This window comes from Leptodactylus fuscus, chromosome 10 (assembly GCF_031893055.1).
Source record: "Leptodactylus fuscus isolate aLepFus1 chromosome 10, aLepFus1.hap2, whole genome shotgun sequence".
NCBI lineage: Eukaryota > Metazoa > Chordata > Amphibia > Anura > Leptodactylidae > Leptodactylus > Leptodactylus fuscus.
Genome location: NC_134274.1, coordinates 18,868,801 through 18,887,375, shown reverse-complemented (window position 1 = coordinate 18,887,375; position 18,575 = coordinate 18,868,801). Strand labels below are relative to the sequence as shown.

The 18,575-nt window shown below is 43.7% G+C and overlaps 1 protein-coding gene across 1 annotated transcript in view; it reads right to left on the bottom strand.

Annotated features, from left to right (window-relative positions):
- Positions 1-931: 931 nt before the first annotated feature.
- Positions 932-18,575, bottom strand: part of KNDC1 (kinase non-catalytic C-lobe domain containing 1) — a 65,858-nt gene continuing 48,214 nt past the window's right edge. Inside the window, exons 22-30 of the mRNA XM_075258483.1 lie at positions 18,183-18,330; positions 17,434-17,601; positions 16,178-16,393; positions 14,591-14,673; positions 13,459-13,609; positions 13,014-13,136; positions 12,855-12,914; positions 5,585-5,742; positions 932-4,418 (exon numbers count right to left, since the gene is read on the bottom strand). Coding sequence (XP_075114584.1) covers positions 4,187-4,418; positions 5,585-5,742; positions 12,855-12,914; positions 13,014-13,136; positions 13,459-13,609; positions 14,591-14,673; positions 16,178-16,393; positions 17,434-17,601; positions 18,183-18,330 — 1,339 coding nt within the window. The 3' untranslated portion in view covers positions 932-4,186. The remainder of the gene's footprint in view (positions 4,419-5,584; positions 5,743-12,854; positions 12,915-13,013; positions 13,137-13,458; positions 13,610-14,590; positions 14,674-16,177; positions 16,394-17,433; positions 17,602-18,182; positions 18,331-18,575) is intronic.

Genomic DNA, 18,575 nt, shown 5'->3' with positions numbered 1-18,575 from the left:
CTTTACAGACCTGGTGTGCACCATAACATCATGGTGGGTGCCGGGGCTTTCACACCACTGGGTCTCCCTCTCAGCCCAGGGCCTGCGGCATCACCCCACTCCTTCCGCATCAGTAGCATTTTTGGTTTGTGAGGATCTGATAGACTCCCTTTAGGCTACCCATAGATACTAGAGAGAAGGTGAGGAGGAGCGCCCCTTTATATCTATGAAATCTTCCATCACTTCCATAGCTTGTGGTTTTATTCCTGCCATGTGCAGCCGTCAGCAGAATCTCAGGGTGATGTGTGAGGAGTTCAGCGTAGTCCGCTATCGCTCAGGACATGTTTTATCTTCCAATATTCATTAAACTCAAGGTTGCCGACATGGCAGCGAGAGAAACAGAAGCTTGGAAATGTACTGGAAGGGAAACAGAGATGTCAGTAATAAGGAGGGGGTATCTGAGGTAGTCTGACTAATGGAAAATCCTTTAGAGGGTCCGTCCATTGTGCTGGTGTGTCTTAGTGAATACTTGAGATACTAATGCTTTGTATCGGATTGTTATTCTGTTAATTCTTCTAGGAAATGTATAAATAAACAGACAATCTGCGCTGCTTGTGTCAAAGTAAGGTGTAACATACCTCAAGGATATCAATCAAATGTTAATATCTATAAGCAATATGTATAATACAGTACTTGGAGGGGTTAAACAGGTTTTACACCATTCAGTTTCTGATCTTACAGATAGGGGGCATCTTAAAGAAGCTTGAATTAATATGAGACAGTTTGTACAGACTTGTGTATGGATTCCAAAAACAGCCCCACATCTGTCCACAGGTTGTATTTGCAATACCAGACACAACCTATAGACAATTGTGGCGCTGTTTCGGTGGTAACTATTGATATAAACGGACCGTAAACAAGCGAGGCATGAAAATGCAGACACCAACACCTGACATTAAACAAGTGAGGCGCATTTATTGTACAAATACACAGATCAGACACAATAACTCAGCGTTACACCAGGGAAACGAAACAGGAACCAAATCCATCGGAAGAGATTTTTTTTTGCTTTTTTTTTGTCTTTTTCCAACACATAATACTGAGCAGAAGGGTCATACATACAAGAGAAGTACAGACGAGGGGTTAAAAAGGGGGCGGCAACACAGACTATAAAGCGTTGTACACATTACGTCAGTTTTATGGGGCGTGGATAATAAAATCATACAAAAATAATAATAATATAACAATATTAATAATCATGGAAGGCGCCTGAGCCGGACAGTTATCATGACGCTATACATACAAGCTCTCCAACAAGTCTCTCTTTTTTTTTTTTTTAACCCTTTCACACACAGGACTCACTGATATCTCTCGGAACTCCGTTCCAGTAAGACAAAAATATTTCTGTAAGTTGCGCATTACCCCATGCTGATCTCAGGCAAAAAAATATCGATTTTTAGTACCAAAATATTAAGAAACATGCTCGTCCCCGGAACGCGAATGGGATTTCTTCACCCCTCCCTCCCATTCCTGTCCAGATATAGTCACTCCAGGCCAGTATACAAAAAATATCTTTATTTTTTTTAGTGACGTTTTTACTTTTCGTCATTGTCAGGACAAGTATGGCTTTTTCTTTATGGCATATCGTAGTTACAGTATCCGGGTGAAGGTAATAGTAGAACATGCCAATAAGATTCTGCCGATTACTGTTCTGAAGTCGTAGCCGTCGTAAGTTTTTGACTATTTTTGTATTGGTATAGTCCATACGTATGGAGAGAAACCAGTGGGTCTTATAGGTTGCACATGTCAAAACACTATAATATTCATGCCTAGGGTAAAGATGTACATACCGAAAAGGCAGACCATGCAGAACCTATGGGGCCCCTGAAGAGAGGGGGCCCATTTTAAACTTTTCTAGGGCCCCTCTCTTCTTTCTATTGGCCCATGGTGTACAATGTAATATATAGTATATCTCCAGAAACATGCACTCATATGACCGTAAGCCAAGGATAGTTGTCAGAAATATTATATGAAAACCTTTGACACAGAGGTTCTCAGTCCTTGGCAATTCTATACAGAATACTGTTTATTTCCGCCCACGAGGAGCCCGGAGGATACGTATTGTCCTAGAGTATGTCTTCTTCTTATGATACATCCCTGCTTAGTATAGTAATTGGTTACCCCGATTTGTTCCTGTCTTTCTAGTCTATAAAAGATGAATAGCCGCAGTCTGATAATATTTTTTTGTTTGTCTCATGTGATTAGGTAATCCTATGGGCTGAGGAACCTATAGATGTGATCCAAGTGGCATCAATGTACCGTCAAGCTGAAGGGGTCACACTGGGTAAGAGGAAATATTAAGATTTTATGAACCTCAAAAACGCTCAATGGAGCATAAAAATGTGGTTCTATTTAGTTATGTCATGGAAAAGTGGGAATCTGGACCTTTATGGTGGTTCTGAGGATGATGGTTTATCAGATGTTGGTGAGATATCTGTGGTCATATGCTGGACCTTTACTCCCGTCAGGCTTATGACTACTCAACTCACCATGCTGAATGGGGGAGTGGTAGAAGCCACTGATGGACGTCTTTGAGGACTTCATAATGGCTGCTCTGGGTATTCCTTAGAGGTGGCCTCATAGATTTGTTATTGATGGCCTCCTCTAAAGATTGACCATCAATTATTTTATTACTTTTTAAAGGACAATTTCTATCCCAAACTTAAAGTAGGGTTGTCAAAAACCTCAGAATGGTGAGGTCAAACATCTGAGATCTCCATCAAACTTGTCCCATTACTGAATCTCAATGGTCACATGGGTGTAGGTGCTACCCACTGATATGAACAGTAGTGAGATTTACAAGTATTTTTGGAACCTACCCATAATATTCTCTATAGTTTCCCCTTTAATTTCTCACATCTTTGGTCAAACCCATATGGCACATACAGGAAGAGATTATAGCTATAGGTAAGATCAACAGTCAGAGCTGGAATTGCTACACCATAGATTTCATTGTGGGATTACAATGTCTACAGGGAACATTTTATTTGCCAATTTTAGGCCATACAATAAATATCTGTAGGTGAGACAGTGCTACATATTGAACAATTTGCATATGGAATTTTAGGCACCTTAAAGGGGGTCTGTCATCAGGGTCCAACATATCAACCAAGCCCCTGTGATAGATGGGTCTTCTGAATCGAGCAATGTCTTTCCCGTGTGATTCGAGGCCTCTGTTGCTGATATTTTGCTGTCTTTCTTGTTTGGAGTACTGCCATTGCTTCTATTTGTATATAATAAAAACAGCAATGGAGGCCTCGAATCACACAGGGAAAACATTGCTTGATTCAGAAGCCCCTCAGCTTTCTATCTGCGGGGCTGGGTTGATATGTTGGGCTCTGATGACAGACTCCCTTACAGTCCACATTTAACTTGGACAATATCATAAGACTACAGAGATCTGCTAACAGTCTGAAAACTGTCGAGTACATCTTCATAATGATAGCAATATTGTTGGATATTGGTTCCAATCACATAATCAGGGGTCAGAACACTGATACAATACCCCAGAGGAGGTAAATGATGATAGACTCCCTAGAGAACCCCTTTATGTTTGCATAGGCAGACTGAGCCAGATAGATAGGAACAGTGACTACCACAGGTTTCGGACAGCTCTGACTGTAACATGAAGTGGAACGTCACGTTAAAATAGTGCAAAACAAGTACTATGGCAACTAGTTCAATTCATAATAACTAAGGCGTACCACCAAAGAGGAGCGAGGTCTTCTCTGTACCCCTAGATCTTCATGTACGAAGTCCCTTCCAAGCTCAGTCATTTGTAGAGCAGACCGCTAACATATTCTGAAGGGACATCCCAAAGTGCTACATCATATAACAGTCCTTATTTTTCAGGCAGAAGCCAAAAAAATGTTGCCATGATCTCAAAAAACAAAAAGTTGTAAAATGAGTCCAAATTTCCTTCCATGGTTGTGTACAGGGACAGGAATAGCGTTGAAACCTATGACAGTACATAACAGAGAGCCTACATTAGATACATGAGCCCTTATGGTAATATTTGTGTCCCGCCCCTAAGTGCTGCCAATTGGATTTTGCCCATCCGTCGCCCAGAACCTCGGTCAGTTTGCAATTTACTCTTTGGTTCTTCTGAAGGGATACAAATGTGCAGGTCCGATAGTGTCTATGGCTTTCACTGAAATGTTGCCTTCATCCTGCGCAGGGTATCCTGTATCTTGCGAGAATGTTTCTCCGAGTTCACATGATGAAAGTTGGCGTTGTTGTCCGCTGCCAGGACGGAGATATCTGCATCGCTGAAATGCGAAATACGTTGGCGGAGGTAAAACTGCAACTCTGGATCCGGACTGAAGGAGTATGGGATTTCTTGAAACGCATGAACCTGGCTTACGACTTTGGCAATATTTCTGCGGAGCAAAAGACATTTTTTGAAGGTAAGACATATTTCTATATTGCAGAAAGTACCTTGACTATGTCCAAGGAATATTTCTAGGTTTCATATTTTATTAATTTTCTTTTTAGGACCTTACTGATCAGAACAAGTAAAGCAGTTCAGCCAAAAAATAGGATGTGTCCGTGTGGATAGTGAACTGCAAATCCGTAGGAGAAATCCAAAGGTGAGCCTCAGATATTTGTTGTTTTGTGAATATGTCCTTATTGAGATTTACCCCAGGACAACTTGCAGGTCAGCGAAACCCTGACTCATTTTTGTCTGCTGTTCTGAATGGAGTGGTGGGTGCACTGTTTAAAGGAGTTGTCCTATGAAGTAAATTCAGGAGGACCTTTATTTTGACAGCCAAGCAGAAAGTGGGAAGGAGCGGTGGCGGTCAGTGCACCCATTTGTTTCAATGGAAGTGCCAACCATCACCAGGCCAGTCCACATTCAGCTTGACTGAGGAGCAGGAGAAAGGTCCTTATGAGTTTGTGTGGTTGGACAATCCCTTTCATCTCTGCTCCATTCAGACTGAGGATCATTTCCTGATCTGTGGGTGCCTAAAGTGGTCTCATCTCCCCTTAATCTGCACATTATCCCCGAGAGGAAATAACTTATCCAAATGGGAAAACCCCCTTTAAAATGGTGTGCAGGATTTAAAGGGGACCTTACATCATCTACTCCAACATAACATTCTTCCATAGATGCCACACCATTAATTTTGGCACTGTTGGAATATTTTTTTGGGAGAGGTGGTGAAAAGTCTCCATTTAAATTACTAGGATGGGTCAGGATCCAAAAGTCACCCTTAGAACAGAATACTGAAGTGGCAATGGTGGTCCAGTGAAGACCACTTCCTCTTCAAAGAACTGTGACATTATGTTCACTGGTCACATGGTCTGTCCAGAGCTCAGTCCCATTCAAGTGAATGGAGTTGCAATACACTATACAAAGTACATTGCTCTACCAACTTATTTATATGGATAGCCATGATATAAAGAGAGCATGTCGCTTTAACATTAGTTGGCATATTGGAGTCGGTGCAGTATTGCTTGCCATGATGGGGAACAATAGATCTACGTTTCAGACTCATTAGTTTGAGCTCTAGTGTCATAAAAATTTCAGCCACGTTGCGCTCACCTTAGCTTATTCCACTTAAATGCTCCATTTGCCATCGTAAAGCCGCCGGTCTCGAGCTGTTGAATGTGCATTGCTAAGAGGTACGAGGAAGGAATTGTGGGTAATGTTCTGAATCTGTCTCCTTTCATCAGACACAAGCTGTCACTCTTGAGAAACACCTGGTGAGAAGCAAGTAAGGAAACTCAGCCAGCGAGTAATTATGGCACGCAAAGCGCGTCACCGGCGACAGGAGGCCGACAGAGGTATTGTAATAAACATAGTCATTACATAGAAGGAACTAGAAGCATTCTATATAGACAGGCCACATGTACTTTAAAGCCTTCTAGGTTATGGAATAGAAAGATTTATAAGAACATGGAGTATTATTATTAATATGGCGCCATTACTTCCACGGTGCGTTACATATGAGGGTTACATACGGTACACAAACAAATACAACACTAACGCTGGGTTCACACCTGCGTCTGATTTCCGCTTCCAGGTTTCTGTCTTCTGCTGACAGAAGACAGAAACTTGGCAGACCGTGTCCGGCCGTGAGCGTCACATTTATTTTTAACCGGACACAAAGTCCTGCATGTTAAACTTTGTGTTTGCCACGGAGAGCACAAACCGCTCACGGCCGGACACTTTACAAATCCATTCAAATGAATGGGTTTGAAAATTGACTGCAGGTTTTCGTCTCCTGTCCAGTTTTGGGAACGGAAATCTGTAAAACGGAGACTGGGGTGGAGATGTGACTGAGCCCTTACAGTGAGGGGTCAGGCTGTGCAGATGGTGGTGTGGTGACAGTAGGGTTATTGGAGGTTGTAGGCCTTCCTGAATAGGTGAGTTTTCAGGGCCTTCTTGAAGTCTGTGATTGTGGGGGTCAGTCTTATGTGTCTTGGTAAGGAGTTCCAGAGTATGGGGGATGCATGGGAGAAATCTTGAAGATGGTTGTGTCAAGAGTGAATAAGACCAGAGCGGAGTAGGAGGATCTGAGGTTACATGTAGGTAGGTAGTGGGAGATATATGGAGGAACAGGTTGAGGATGGTTTTGTATGTCATCGGTAGTAACTTAAAGGAATCCTATCATAGAAACCCTTTTTTTATGAGTAAGACGTTGGAATAGCCTTAAGAAAGGCTATTTGTCTCCTACCTTTCGTTGTCTTCTCCGCGCCGTTCCGTGGGAATCCTGGTTTTTGTCGGTATGCAAATGAGTTCTGCAGCACTGGGGGCATCCACAATGCTGCGAGAGAACGCTCTCTAGCGCGGCCGCAACCATCTTTGTCAGCAGCGTCCTCTTCTTCCGGCGGTGGCTTCTAGGCCTTGGGCTGAGTACACTGCGCATGGCCACAGGCCACGAGAAAATGGCTGTTTGCACAGTATTGTAAGTGGCCATTTTCTCGTGGCCTGTAGGTATACGCAGTCTGCTCTGCCCGAGACCTAGAAGTTACAAGCCACCGTTGGAAGAAGAGGATGCTGTTGACGAAGATGGAGGTGGCGCTGGAGAGAGTTCTCTTGCAGCACTGGGGACGCCCCCAGTGCTGCGAAAGAACTCATTTGCATACTGCCAAGAACCGGGATTCCTACAGAAAGGCGGTGTGGAGAAAACAATGAAAGGTAGGAGACAAATAGACTTTCTTAAGGCTATTCTGACGTGTTACTCATAAAAATAAGGTTTTCTATGATAGGATCTTTTTAAAATGTATTTGCTGGGCAATGGGTAGCTGTGAATTAAGTGGGTAGCACAGCTTAATAAGGTGGACTGGAGTGAGAGTATTCGCTGGGAGGCCATGGACTAGCATCTTTGTAACTTCAGGGGTAAGGAAAGTTATTTCAAGGCAATGGACCTTTCAAGGTAAATGTGGTTCCATTAACTTTCATAGAGAAAGTGGGAGGAGATAAAGGAGGATACGGCTGCTATATACTCAGGCACCCTGGACAACAAAGAGGTAACATCTAGTCCAGAGAGATATATTTGATTGTGGTCAGCATAGCAATGTTATTGAAAGGCAGGAGATTCTCTGAGTTGGGAGGGAGAACAGGAAGTGGGCGTGGTGAGAAGACTGAATGTGGGCGTATTAGGAGAACCAGGTGTGAGAGGGTTTCTAACAGAAGGGAGTGTTCCACTGAAGGCAGAGGAGGTCAGAATAGTAACTTATGGCGGTTAAAAGGTCATTAGTGAATTTGGTTTGGGCAGGTTCTGGTGAGCAATGGGGTTTGTAGTAAGAACAGTGGGATGGGGTGATGGCTGGAGAGGACGTATTGAAGGATGGTTTTAGTATAGGTGTGACAGTTGCATGGAAGGATCCATTGTTTAGGTATTGGTGTTATAAGGGTTTCTCATTGAAGATAAGGAGTGCTAGACCAAAGCTAATGGACAACACTATTTTGAAAGATGAAATTAGGATTGGTTTACATTAGCACTTGTATTCTGTCTGGAAGGAGTCTGCATGGACAGAATCCAATCACAATTGCAAGTGATGTGTTTGCAAAGTACATATAGCCCATTATAGTCTGAGGTTCGCGTGTTTTGCCGGCACATTGCTTGCAATTGTATTTTGTCTGAGGGGTGTTTGTGTGGATGGAATATAAGCGCTAGTGTGAACTAATAGAGATGAGCGAATATTGTTCGAATCAGCACGCACCCATAAAAATGAATGGAAGCACCTGGCACGTACACTTTGCCTGTCACTGTGCCAGGTGCTTCCATTCATTTCTATGGGTGCGTGCTGTTCGGACCGGTTGATCCGAACAGTGTTCGGTCGTCTTTATGAACTAACCCTGAGGTAAAAATACTTAAATTATTTAGAATGTATATAATTAAGTAATTTTTGGAAATGTAATATAACTGATTGTAAAAAATACATAGTATTAATGTTTTATATATAACCAGTACACAGGTGAGTGTGCGCATGCATGTATGTGTGCGCGTGCGTATGTATGAGTGTGTGTATGTATGAGCGCATGCGCGTGCATGTATGTGTGAGTGCGTATGTGTGTGTGTGCGTGCATATGTATGAGTGCGCATGAGTGTGCATGTATGTATGTGTGAGTGTGCGCGCGCGCGCGCGCATGAGTGCGCATGTATGTGTGCGTGCGTGCGCGCGTATGTATGTGTGAGTGCGCACGTATGTATGTGTTAGTGCGTATGCATGAGTGCGAGTGCATGTATGCATATGTATGAGTGCGCGTGTGCGTGAGTGCGCATGTATGCATATGTATGAGTGCGCATGTATGTATGTGTTAGTGCGTGCGTGCGAGTGCGCATGTATGTGTTAGTGCGTGCGCATGAGTGCGCACGTATGTGTGAGTGCGTATGCATGTATGCGTATGTATGTGTTAGTGCGTGCGCATGAGTGCGAGTGTGTGCGCGCGCATGTATGCATATGTATGAGTGCGTGCGCATGAGTGTGCATGTATGTATGTGTGAGCATGAGTGCGTATGCATGTGTGCGCGCGTATGTATGTGTGAGCATGAGTGCGTATGCATGTGTGCGCGCGAGTGCGCGCGCATGAGTGTGCATGTATTTATGTGTGAGTGCGCATGTATGTATGTGTGAGTGCGTGCGCATGAGTGTGCATGTGTGAGTGCGTGCGCATGAGTGTGCACGTATGTATGTGTGCGAGTGTGTGTGCGTGCGCATGTATGCATATGTATGAGTGCGCGCGCATGAGTGTGCATGTATGTATGTGTTAGTGCGTATGCATGTGTGCGCGCGCATGTATGCATATGTATGAGTGCGCGCGCATGAGTGTGTATGTATGTGTTAGTGCGTGCGCATGAGTGCGTGCGAGTGTGTGTGCGCGCGCATGTATGCATATGTGTGTGTGCGCGCGCATGAGTGTGCATGTATTTATGTGTGAGTGCGCATGTATGTATGTGTGAGTGCGCATGTATGTATGTGTGAGCGCGCATCAGTGTGCACGTATGTATGTGTGCGAGTGTGTGTGCGTGCGCATGTATGCATATGTATGAGTGTGCATGTATGTGTTAGTGCGTATGCATGTGTGCGCGCGCATGAGTGTGCATGTATGTATGTGTGAGTGCGCATGTATGTATGTGTTAGTGCGTGCGCATGAGTGTGTGCGCGCGCATGTATGCATATGTGTGTGTGCGCGCGCATGAGTGTGCATGTATGTATGTGTTAGTGCGTGCGGATGAGTGTGTGTGCGCGCGCATGAGTGTGCATGTATGTATGAGTGCGTGCGCATGAGTGTGCATGTATGTATGTGTGAGCATGAGTGCGTATGCATGTGTGAGCGCGCATGTATGCGTATGTATGTGTTAGTGCGTGCGCATGAGTGTGCATGTATGTATGTGTTAGTGTGTGAGCATGAGTGCGTATGCATGTGCGCGCGCATGTATGCATATGTATGAGTGCGCGTGCGCATGTATGCATGCGTGCGCATGAGTGTGCATGTATGTATGTGTGAGCATGAGTGCGTGTGCATGTATGTGTGCGCGCATGAGTGCATGTGTGAGCATGAGTGCGTATGCATGTGTATGAGTGCGCGCGCATGAGTGTGCATGTGTGCGAGTGTGTGTGCGTGCGCATGAGTGTGCATGTATGTGTGTGAGCGCATGAATGCATATGTATGAGTGCGCGCGCGCGCATGTATGTGCGAGTGTGCGCGCGTTAGTGTGTGCATGCATATGTATGAGTGCGTGCATGTATGCGCGAGTGTGTGTGCGTGCGTGAATGTGCGTGCGTATGAGTGCGCGCGCATGTGTGCATATGTATGAGTGCGTGCGCATGAGTGCGCATGTATGTGAGTGCGTGCATATGTATGAGTGTGCGCGCGCATGAGTGTGCATGTATGTATGTGTTAGTGCGTGCGCGTGTGTGCATATGTATGGGTGTGTGCGCGCGCGCATGTATGAGTGCGCGAGTGTGTGTGCGCGCATGTATGCATAAGTGTATGAGTGCATATGTGTGTGCGAGTGTGTGTGCATGTGTGCATATGTATGAGTGCGCATGAGTATGCGCGAGTGCGTGCGTATGTGCGCGCATGTATGTATGTGCGAGTGTGTGTGCATGAGTGTGCGAGTGCATATGAGTGCGCATGTATGTATGTGCGAGTGCGTGCATGTATGAGTGTATGTATGTGCGAGTGCGTGCGTATGTATGAGTGCATATGAGTGTGTTTATGTATGTATGTGTATGTGCATGCGTGTGAGTGCGTGTATGTATGAGTGTGTACGCATGTATGTATGTGCGAGTGTATGAGTGCGTGTATGTGCGAATGCGTGTGTATGTGCATGTATGTGCGAGTGCGTGTGTGTATGAGTGAGTGCGTGCATGTATGAGCGAGCATGAGTGTGTGTGCGTGCATGTATGCGTATGAGCAAGTGTATGTGTGTGTACGCGTGTACGTATGTATGAGTGCATGAGCAAGTGCATGATTGTGCGTGTATGTGTGAGTGCATGTGTGTGTATGAGTGCGTGTAGGTTTGTGAGAGTGCATGTGTATGTATGAGTGTATCAGTGCGTGTGCATGCATGTGCGCAAGTGTGAGTGTGTGTGCAAGTGTATGTGCGTGTACCTGTGTGTGAGTGCATGTGAAAGTGAGTGCATGCAAGTGTATGTATGAGTGTGTGTATTGTATTACCTGTGTACAGGTTATATATAAAACATTAATACTATGTATTTTTTACAATCAGTTTTATTACATTTCCAAAAATTACTTAATTATATAAATTCTAAATAATTTAAGTATTTTTACCTCAGGGTTAGTTCATAGAGATGAGCGAACACTGTTCGGAATCAGCCGATCCATAGAAATGAATGGAAGCACCTGGCATGGCGACCGGCCGCCGGCAAAGTGTACGTGCCAGGTGCTTCCATTCATTTCTATGGGAGCGTGCTGTTCGGATCGGCTGATTCCGAACAGTGTTCGCTCATCTCTATTAGTTCACACTAGCGCTTGTATTCCATCCAGAAGAAACGAACCTCAGACTATAATGGGCTATATGTGCTTTGCAAACACATCACTTGCAATTGTGATTGGATTCCGTCCATGCAGACAGAATACAAGTGCTAGTGTAAACCAATCCTAATTTCATCTTTAAAGGGGTATTCCCACGTCGCATACTCACCAGTTTTCACTGCTGTAAAATCTTCTTTCTTCCTGGTTTCTTGCATCATTTGGTGGGCGGGGTTTCACATGCAACCTGCCGTTTAGCTCCGCCCACCCATATTGGACTATGAAGTACAGGCAGCAGCAACTCCATTCTGTGTTACATACAGAGACTGCCTGTCTCTGCCATAATGAACACAATTGAATTAGCTAGCCTGATAACTGGGAGAACAGAAGAAATGGAAGTAGCTCCTCTCCTCTATCTGATAGCAGGAAGCTAGGTCACGTGGTGTAGACACAGGAATAGCTAGATACACAGGCTCACTCCCTGCACTTAGCCCCTCCTCCCTCCCCCCTGAGAGCAGCAGATAAGTCAGGGCTGTGGCCACAAAGAATTGAATAAAGTAAGATAGTGGACAAACAAAGCCGTTTTGCTGAAGCAATGTATTTAGGAAAAGTCTTACATCCACACTAACAAGCAGTATAGATAGGATCCTTGTGATGGGACAACCCCTTTAAAAATAGTGTTGTCCATTAGCTTTGGTCTAGCACCCCTTATCTTCAATGAGAAACCCTTATAACACCAATACCTAAACAATGGATCCTTCCATGCAACTGTCACACCTATACTAAAACCATCCTTCAATACGTCCTCTCCAGCCATCACCCCATCCCACTGTTCTTACTACAAACCCCATTGCTCACCAGAACCTGCCCAAACCAAATTCACTAATGACCTTTTAACCGCCATAAGTTACTATTCTGACCTCCTCTGCCTTCAGTGGAACACTCCCTTCTGTTAGAAACCCTCTCACACCTGGTTCTCCTAATACGCCCACATTCAGTCTTCTCACCACGCCCACTTCCTGTTCTGCCTCCCAACTCAGAGAATCTCCTGCCTTTCAATAACATTGCTATGCTGACCACAATCAAATATATCTCTCTGGACTAGATGTTACCTCTTTGTTGTCCAGGGTGCCTGAGTACAGTTCTATGAAAAAGTTTGGGCACCCCTATTAATCATTTTTAGTTCTAAATATTTTGGTGTTTGCAACAGCCATTTCAGTTTGCGCACACACACACATGTGAACGCACATATGTATGAGTATATGTATGATTGTGTGTATGTGCACGCATGTATGTATGTATGAGTATGTGTGTGAGTGCATGTGTAAACACATTACATAATGGTGCACAAAAGGACACTTACCTCCACAGCTTTAAGTTCCTCCAAAATTTCAGATACTTTTGTAGGTAAATTTTTCCAAGCCTTAAAAAAAAAAAAAAAAAAACCCAGAACATTAGCATTTTATTACTTTGTTAAACATATAATAATTAAAATGTATTTTCTTAATCCAAAAAATCTCACCGGTAGTTGCCGCACTATAAGGTGTTCAAGTCCCCACAGTATCTGAGTCGCGGTTGCAAAATCTCGTTGTTCATAGCACAATTTGGCAACAAGAAGAAGTTTTGTCAGGATGCTCGTCTGTAACTACAAAGCGGAAATACTAATTACAAGGAGTAACTATAGAACAGGCCTATAGAATACATAATACCCACACCTAGGAATACACATTATTGGCTACACAGTAAAACAGAATTAGACTTTTTCCTGAGACAGAGATAAGGAGGGAATAAGAAAGGAAGAGAGAGAGAAGGAGGGAATAAGAAAGGAAGAGAGAGAGAAGGCGGGATTAAGAAGGAGAGCGGTAGAGAGTCTGGGCTAGAGGGAGCTCAGTGAGACTGTGCAGAGAATGCAATTTGGATTCAATTGTCAGGATTATAGACACATATGTGGAAGTATGTACACCAACCTTGGAGGTGTGACAGGTAACAATCTCAGCAGCCACCCAAGTACTGACATTGTCTGCAAATCGTAACATCTGAAGCAGATACTTGTCCTGTGTGCAGTTAGGGGAGAAGAGACTGCAAACCTCGGCGGGAAGAGGCTCCAAGGAAAATGTCCTATCAACAACGCAAAACGCTCCGATTAGGAAAGGAATCAAATACATACCGTACTTCTATATGTCTGCGCTATACTATGTACTACACCATATCTAATGCATATTTGCCAGTTATCATATATATTGTGTCAGGATCTGCAGCCCGAATCTAAGATTTCTACCACCGATGTGCTATAGAACAATGTGATAGACCTAAACTATATAGGGTCTATGAGTAATGCAGATTTCTCTCCATACCTACAGACTACAGCCAAACCTGTGCAGTCTGATCCCCAATCGTACTTACTCTCATCTGTTCCCTACCTTTAGCAAGCAGACAGAAAAGGAGTGCGAGTGCCTGCAGGGTCAGACTACACAAGGCGGCACAATGATTCCACGTAAGGGTAGCATAGTCAGATTAAAGATTATGCCCACCTTTACAATTGGTTTCTTTAACATACATTCATTGCATCTGATACAACATGAAGCAGGAAATATTATACAGTCTTGTGTACACAGCTTGGCACACCATGGTAACAGACTACAGACAAACCTTGTGTAGTCAGACCGTGCAGTCACACTCTCTCCATATACAGTAGTCAAAGAGAAACAAAAATGTCTAATGTATTCATGAAGGAATTACAACCCCCCCATCCCTGCAGAGTATACATAAGCCTGTCAATGTAGATAGTAGCACGGTGGGGGTCTCATAGTTATGAACTGGCTATATACTATCATTGCTCCTAATGGCAACATATAGCTTATTTTTGTGCCATTTTGGCTAATATAGAGACCTGTCAGAGTCTGCCCCCAGTAAGAGGTCATGCTTATCTTCAGACCACTATGCCCCCCTTCAGCTCGCGATCACTTTATCAGGACACCTGCACCCCGCTTGTGTATCTAACTTGGCCATGGATTTATTTTCCTCCCCCCCAGCCCAGAGCCGCACACTACACCCCCATGATGTACAGACTTGACCTTGGGTCGCTATCTTCAGACTTACTTTGGAACATTGCTGGATTTGTCTTTAACTCCTAGTGCCCGGGAGTTCAAGAAGTGGACGGGGTGACATCTCTGAAACATTTCCTGCCAAAGGAAGAAAAAAAAAGCTTCAGACATTTAGCAATAATGATCCCCAAGGTGCGACGTGATGAGGCCATAATGGCGGTATAATTTAGCGGAGAGGAAGCCGTCGTGTATACTAGATATCAATTTACAGGGTAATTTCTATAATTATATTTAATAACCTGTAAGTGGAAGGAGAGATATAGGTCAGCATTTCCATACGCAATCACTGGCTCATCGGAAGACGAAAAAAAAAACCCATAAAAATAAATATATATATAAAATATTTAATCATTTTTTGGGGGGAGTATTACAGTATTTAAGTAATATATTCTCATAAATATTCATGTTTTGCACCATCTCAATCTTCTAATCTATTCTTGAGGGTGGATTTCGCTGGGCACAGTCCATCCCCCGCCAGTTAGGATACATTCATGTGGCATGGGATTCCACCCCAAAATCAGAGTAATGGCACAACATTATGGAAGCAGGAGACGATATTCAGCTGCAGAAAGTCAAAGCTCTCGGAATAGAAAAGGCGGATGACTGACTAAAAACTCCTATTTATTTTCAGCCATGTGAACAGAGCCCTAGTCTCCAGCGTAGTGTAAACATGGCCACCAGTCAGTCTCAGGTCTAAGGCAAGTCCTGCACCTGCTCAGTCTACAGTCCGCTAGAAAAGCTGCTTTGGTTTTACCAGCAATAAAGTTTTCCAGCCAGAAACAATTTGTCTTCCATTTTTTTTTCATTGTTTTATTATATCAGGACACAACAGAATCTTAAAGGAACTGCTCAAAACTTCTGCCATGTCAGTATGATCTGCAGGTACTGAGGTGGTCTGTATACAGGGACCCCTAAGAAAGCTGATAAGAAGGGTGAGGGACACATGGCATAGCTTAAGCCCCTGTCCATCTGACCTCTGTCACAAGGCAGATACCCTCTAACTCAGACAGTAACACAGTTATATCTGTAGCAGTCAAGGAGGAGCTTTAGCGCCCTCTAGGGGTCACTGGTACATATAGCCTCTGCTCATATGTAAGAATTAATCTGGTAGAACTTAACGTAAAAATAATTACACCCAACTATCCTCCTTCTCACAGTTATGATAATATCAAGAGCCCCATGAAATGTGATATGTAATATAGAGTATAGAGGTGCGGAGGTAAACCTGGTCACACATTAGGAATTTCAGACCACTGATCTGACAGTATGTTGTTATCTTGTGCATGGCCCATAGAGATGATACAAATACATTATGTAGGACATGGTCTTCTTATACAAGCTGCATGTCCCTCATGCTATAAAAATGATCTGCTACTTAAGATACAACAGTGACCCCTACAGGCTGCATTGAAGTGAATGTTTTTATCGTAGCTCTAGCGATTCCACTCACTCCCATCATTCACAGTCATGTCAATGCACATTACATGGTAAAACTGATGACGTGTCTGATATGTACGGCCACCTAATGGTATTTTGGTCTAGATATCCTTTTATAGGCACAGTTAAATGAGTATACACCAACCTCTTGAAGTAAAGTCAGTTGAGTAGCGATCTGCTGGACGCTGCACTCGTGTACAGAGTATGTGCCGCACTCCTCCCCCTTGATATAGTACGAGGACAGGTCTTCTACAAGTCCAGGGTAACATGGCCGAGGCAAGGCTGCCGATATAGTGTACTGCTTCTCCCTGTGATGAGGTATATGGAGTCCATTGCCTTTAGAGAGTCTCCAGTTAAAGCTCTGCAAAACAAGGACCTGTATTAAGCGATTGCTGATGGGAACGGCTATCTGCAGTCTGCAATGTAGTGTAATACAGGCAGGCTCCAAATGCTAAACAGTTCAAAACTCTATTACAAAAATGTTTTGCAACCCAAAATAAATATCCAATTCATTAAAAAAAAACAAAAAACAATTCATACAAAGAATCCACCACATACACACAGAAAATGTAATCTAATGATTATTGAAAAATGTGGCCTGTCAGAAAAAATGGCGCAGAGACTTAGGGGCCATTCACACGGAGCAAAATGGCATGAATACTGCACGTATTATGGCACTTATCCGCGTGGTATCGGTGGCAGAGTCCACATGGTAAAAAAGCCTCCCTATAGAACTCTAAGGAGAGGCTTTTTTTACCAAGCGGACTCTGCCACCGATCCCGCGCGGGAAAACGCCATAATACGCGTGGTATCTGCGCTATTTTGCTCCAAGTGAATGCCACTTAAGAAATACGACTTTCAGTACAACATGTGAAAAGGGGATGTGATGGCATAAAGTAGACTGTTCACAGTCCTACTTAAAGAGGACATTTCACCTTCTCCAACAAGTCCAGTTTTTTTTTTTTGTTTTTTTTTTTACATTTAATAATCTGATGCATCAGTGATTCCAGCACAGTTGGAATTTTTTCTCTAGCCCCACCATTCCTGAGCAATCACTGCTGTTAGTTTGGTGCCTGATATGTTAGTTTTTATACCGTCAGGGTAAGGGGTCAGGCAGGACCAGGCAAGGGTGTGATTCTGAGCTCTAACAAAACAGAGCCTAAAAAGTATATCAGGCATCAACACTAACAGCACTTCCAACAGTGCAGGAATCAGTGGCGCAGCAGCTATTCACAGATGCCTGGAATTGGTGGAGGTGGGGAAAGGTCCTCTTTATGATAACACTAAGCAAAGAGAGTATTATGACTGTATGCAGGGACTGTGAGGATCACTGATAAACACTATACCGAACAAATATACATACTGGATCTGTCATAGAGCAGAAGCAAAGGGAAAACAAACCTTTCTAGAAACATTATCTTCAGAGAACTTTGTGCACAGGGAGTGCAGAGATTTGGTGTCATCCCTCTTCTCAGAAGTCAGGGTGGGAGAGGAGATGGTGTACTTCTTATTGGAGAGCTCCTGGAGCAGCGACACCAGATATTCACCACGCTCATCTTTTGGAAGAATCTGAAATATTGGACGCATATGTTATTACAGGATCACTGATAATGCATGGATAACACTATATGGACTTAAAGGGGACATGTCACCAGATCTGAGAAGCCCAATGATATGTCCATACACCCGAACATGACCTACGGACATGAAGCAGTGGCTGCATACAGTGAACTCCATCCATGGTGGCCAATGGTTGAATGATTTTGAAGGTAAATCCAAAAGGTATTAACTTCAATATCAAGCAGCCATTTTGGGTTGATGGGAGTTTGGTCACATGTGGCTGCTGCAGCATAGAAACCCAACTTAGTAGCCATAAAGCGATATCCTCTGATCTCAGTTTCTCCTCTAACTCACTCGAAAAAGTAGTAAAATCCAGACTTAGGCTGGAAACACACATGCAGTATATGATGCGGTTTTGAGCTAAACCCTATAGTATAACATTGTCCTTTATACTTCTCATTCCTTCTGAATCCACACCCGGCTTTGGCTTAAAACCTGCACCAAAACCTGCATGTGTGTTTGCAGCCCAGTAACATGCCTACTAGTCTTAGCCACTCTCGCGCTTGTTCTGCCATCGATCAGCAAATCACCTGGGAGTTACTTAAGTCTTCGAGCTTGTCTAGAAGATCTGGATTCATGGAAAAGTCAATTTGGCAGCATTCTTCAATCCAGGCTTGTAGAAGCACAAGTGACCGATGGTAGATCTTGGCGTCCATACAAGAGGGGTCCATATCTTCTCTGGAATCACAGAACAGAACATTACAAAATGCTGGCCGCCATATATGCTAAATGTATTCATGTCATGAGCTTCATTTTACCCACTTGCCGTCCATCTGATGTTCTTGTCAGACGGGGCAGAGGCACAAAGGCATTTAAAAATAGATGCTAGAAGAAGGCACAGAGGCCGTATACTACCACCTATAGCTTCCAGACTGCTATATACACAGTATTCAATGGGCGCTTGTATACTGATAAAGAAACCA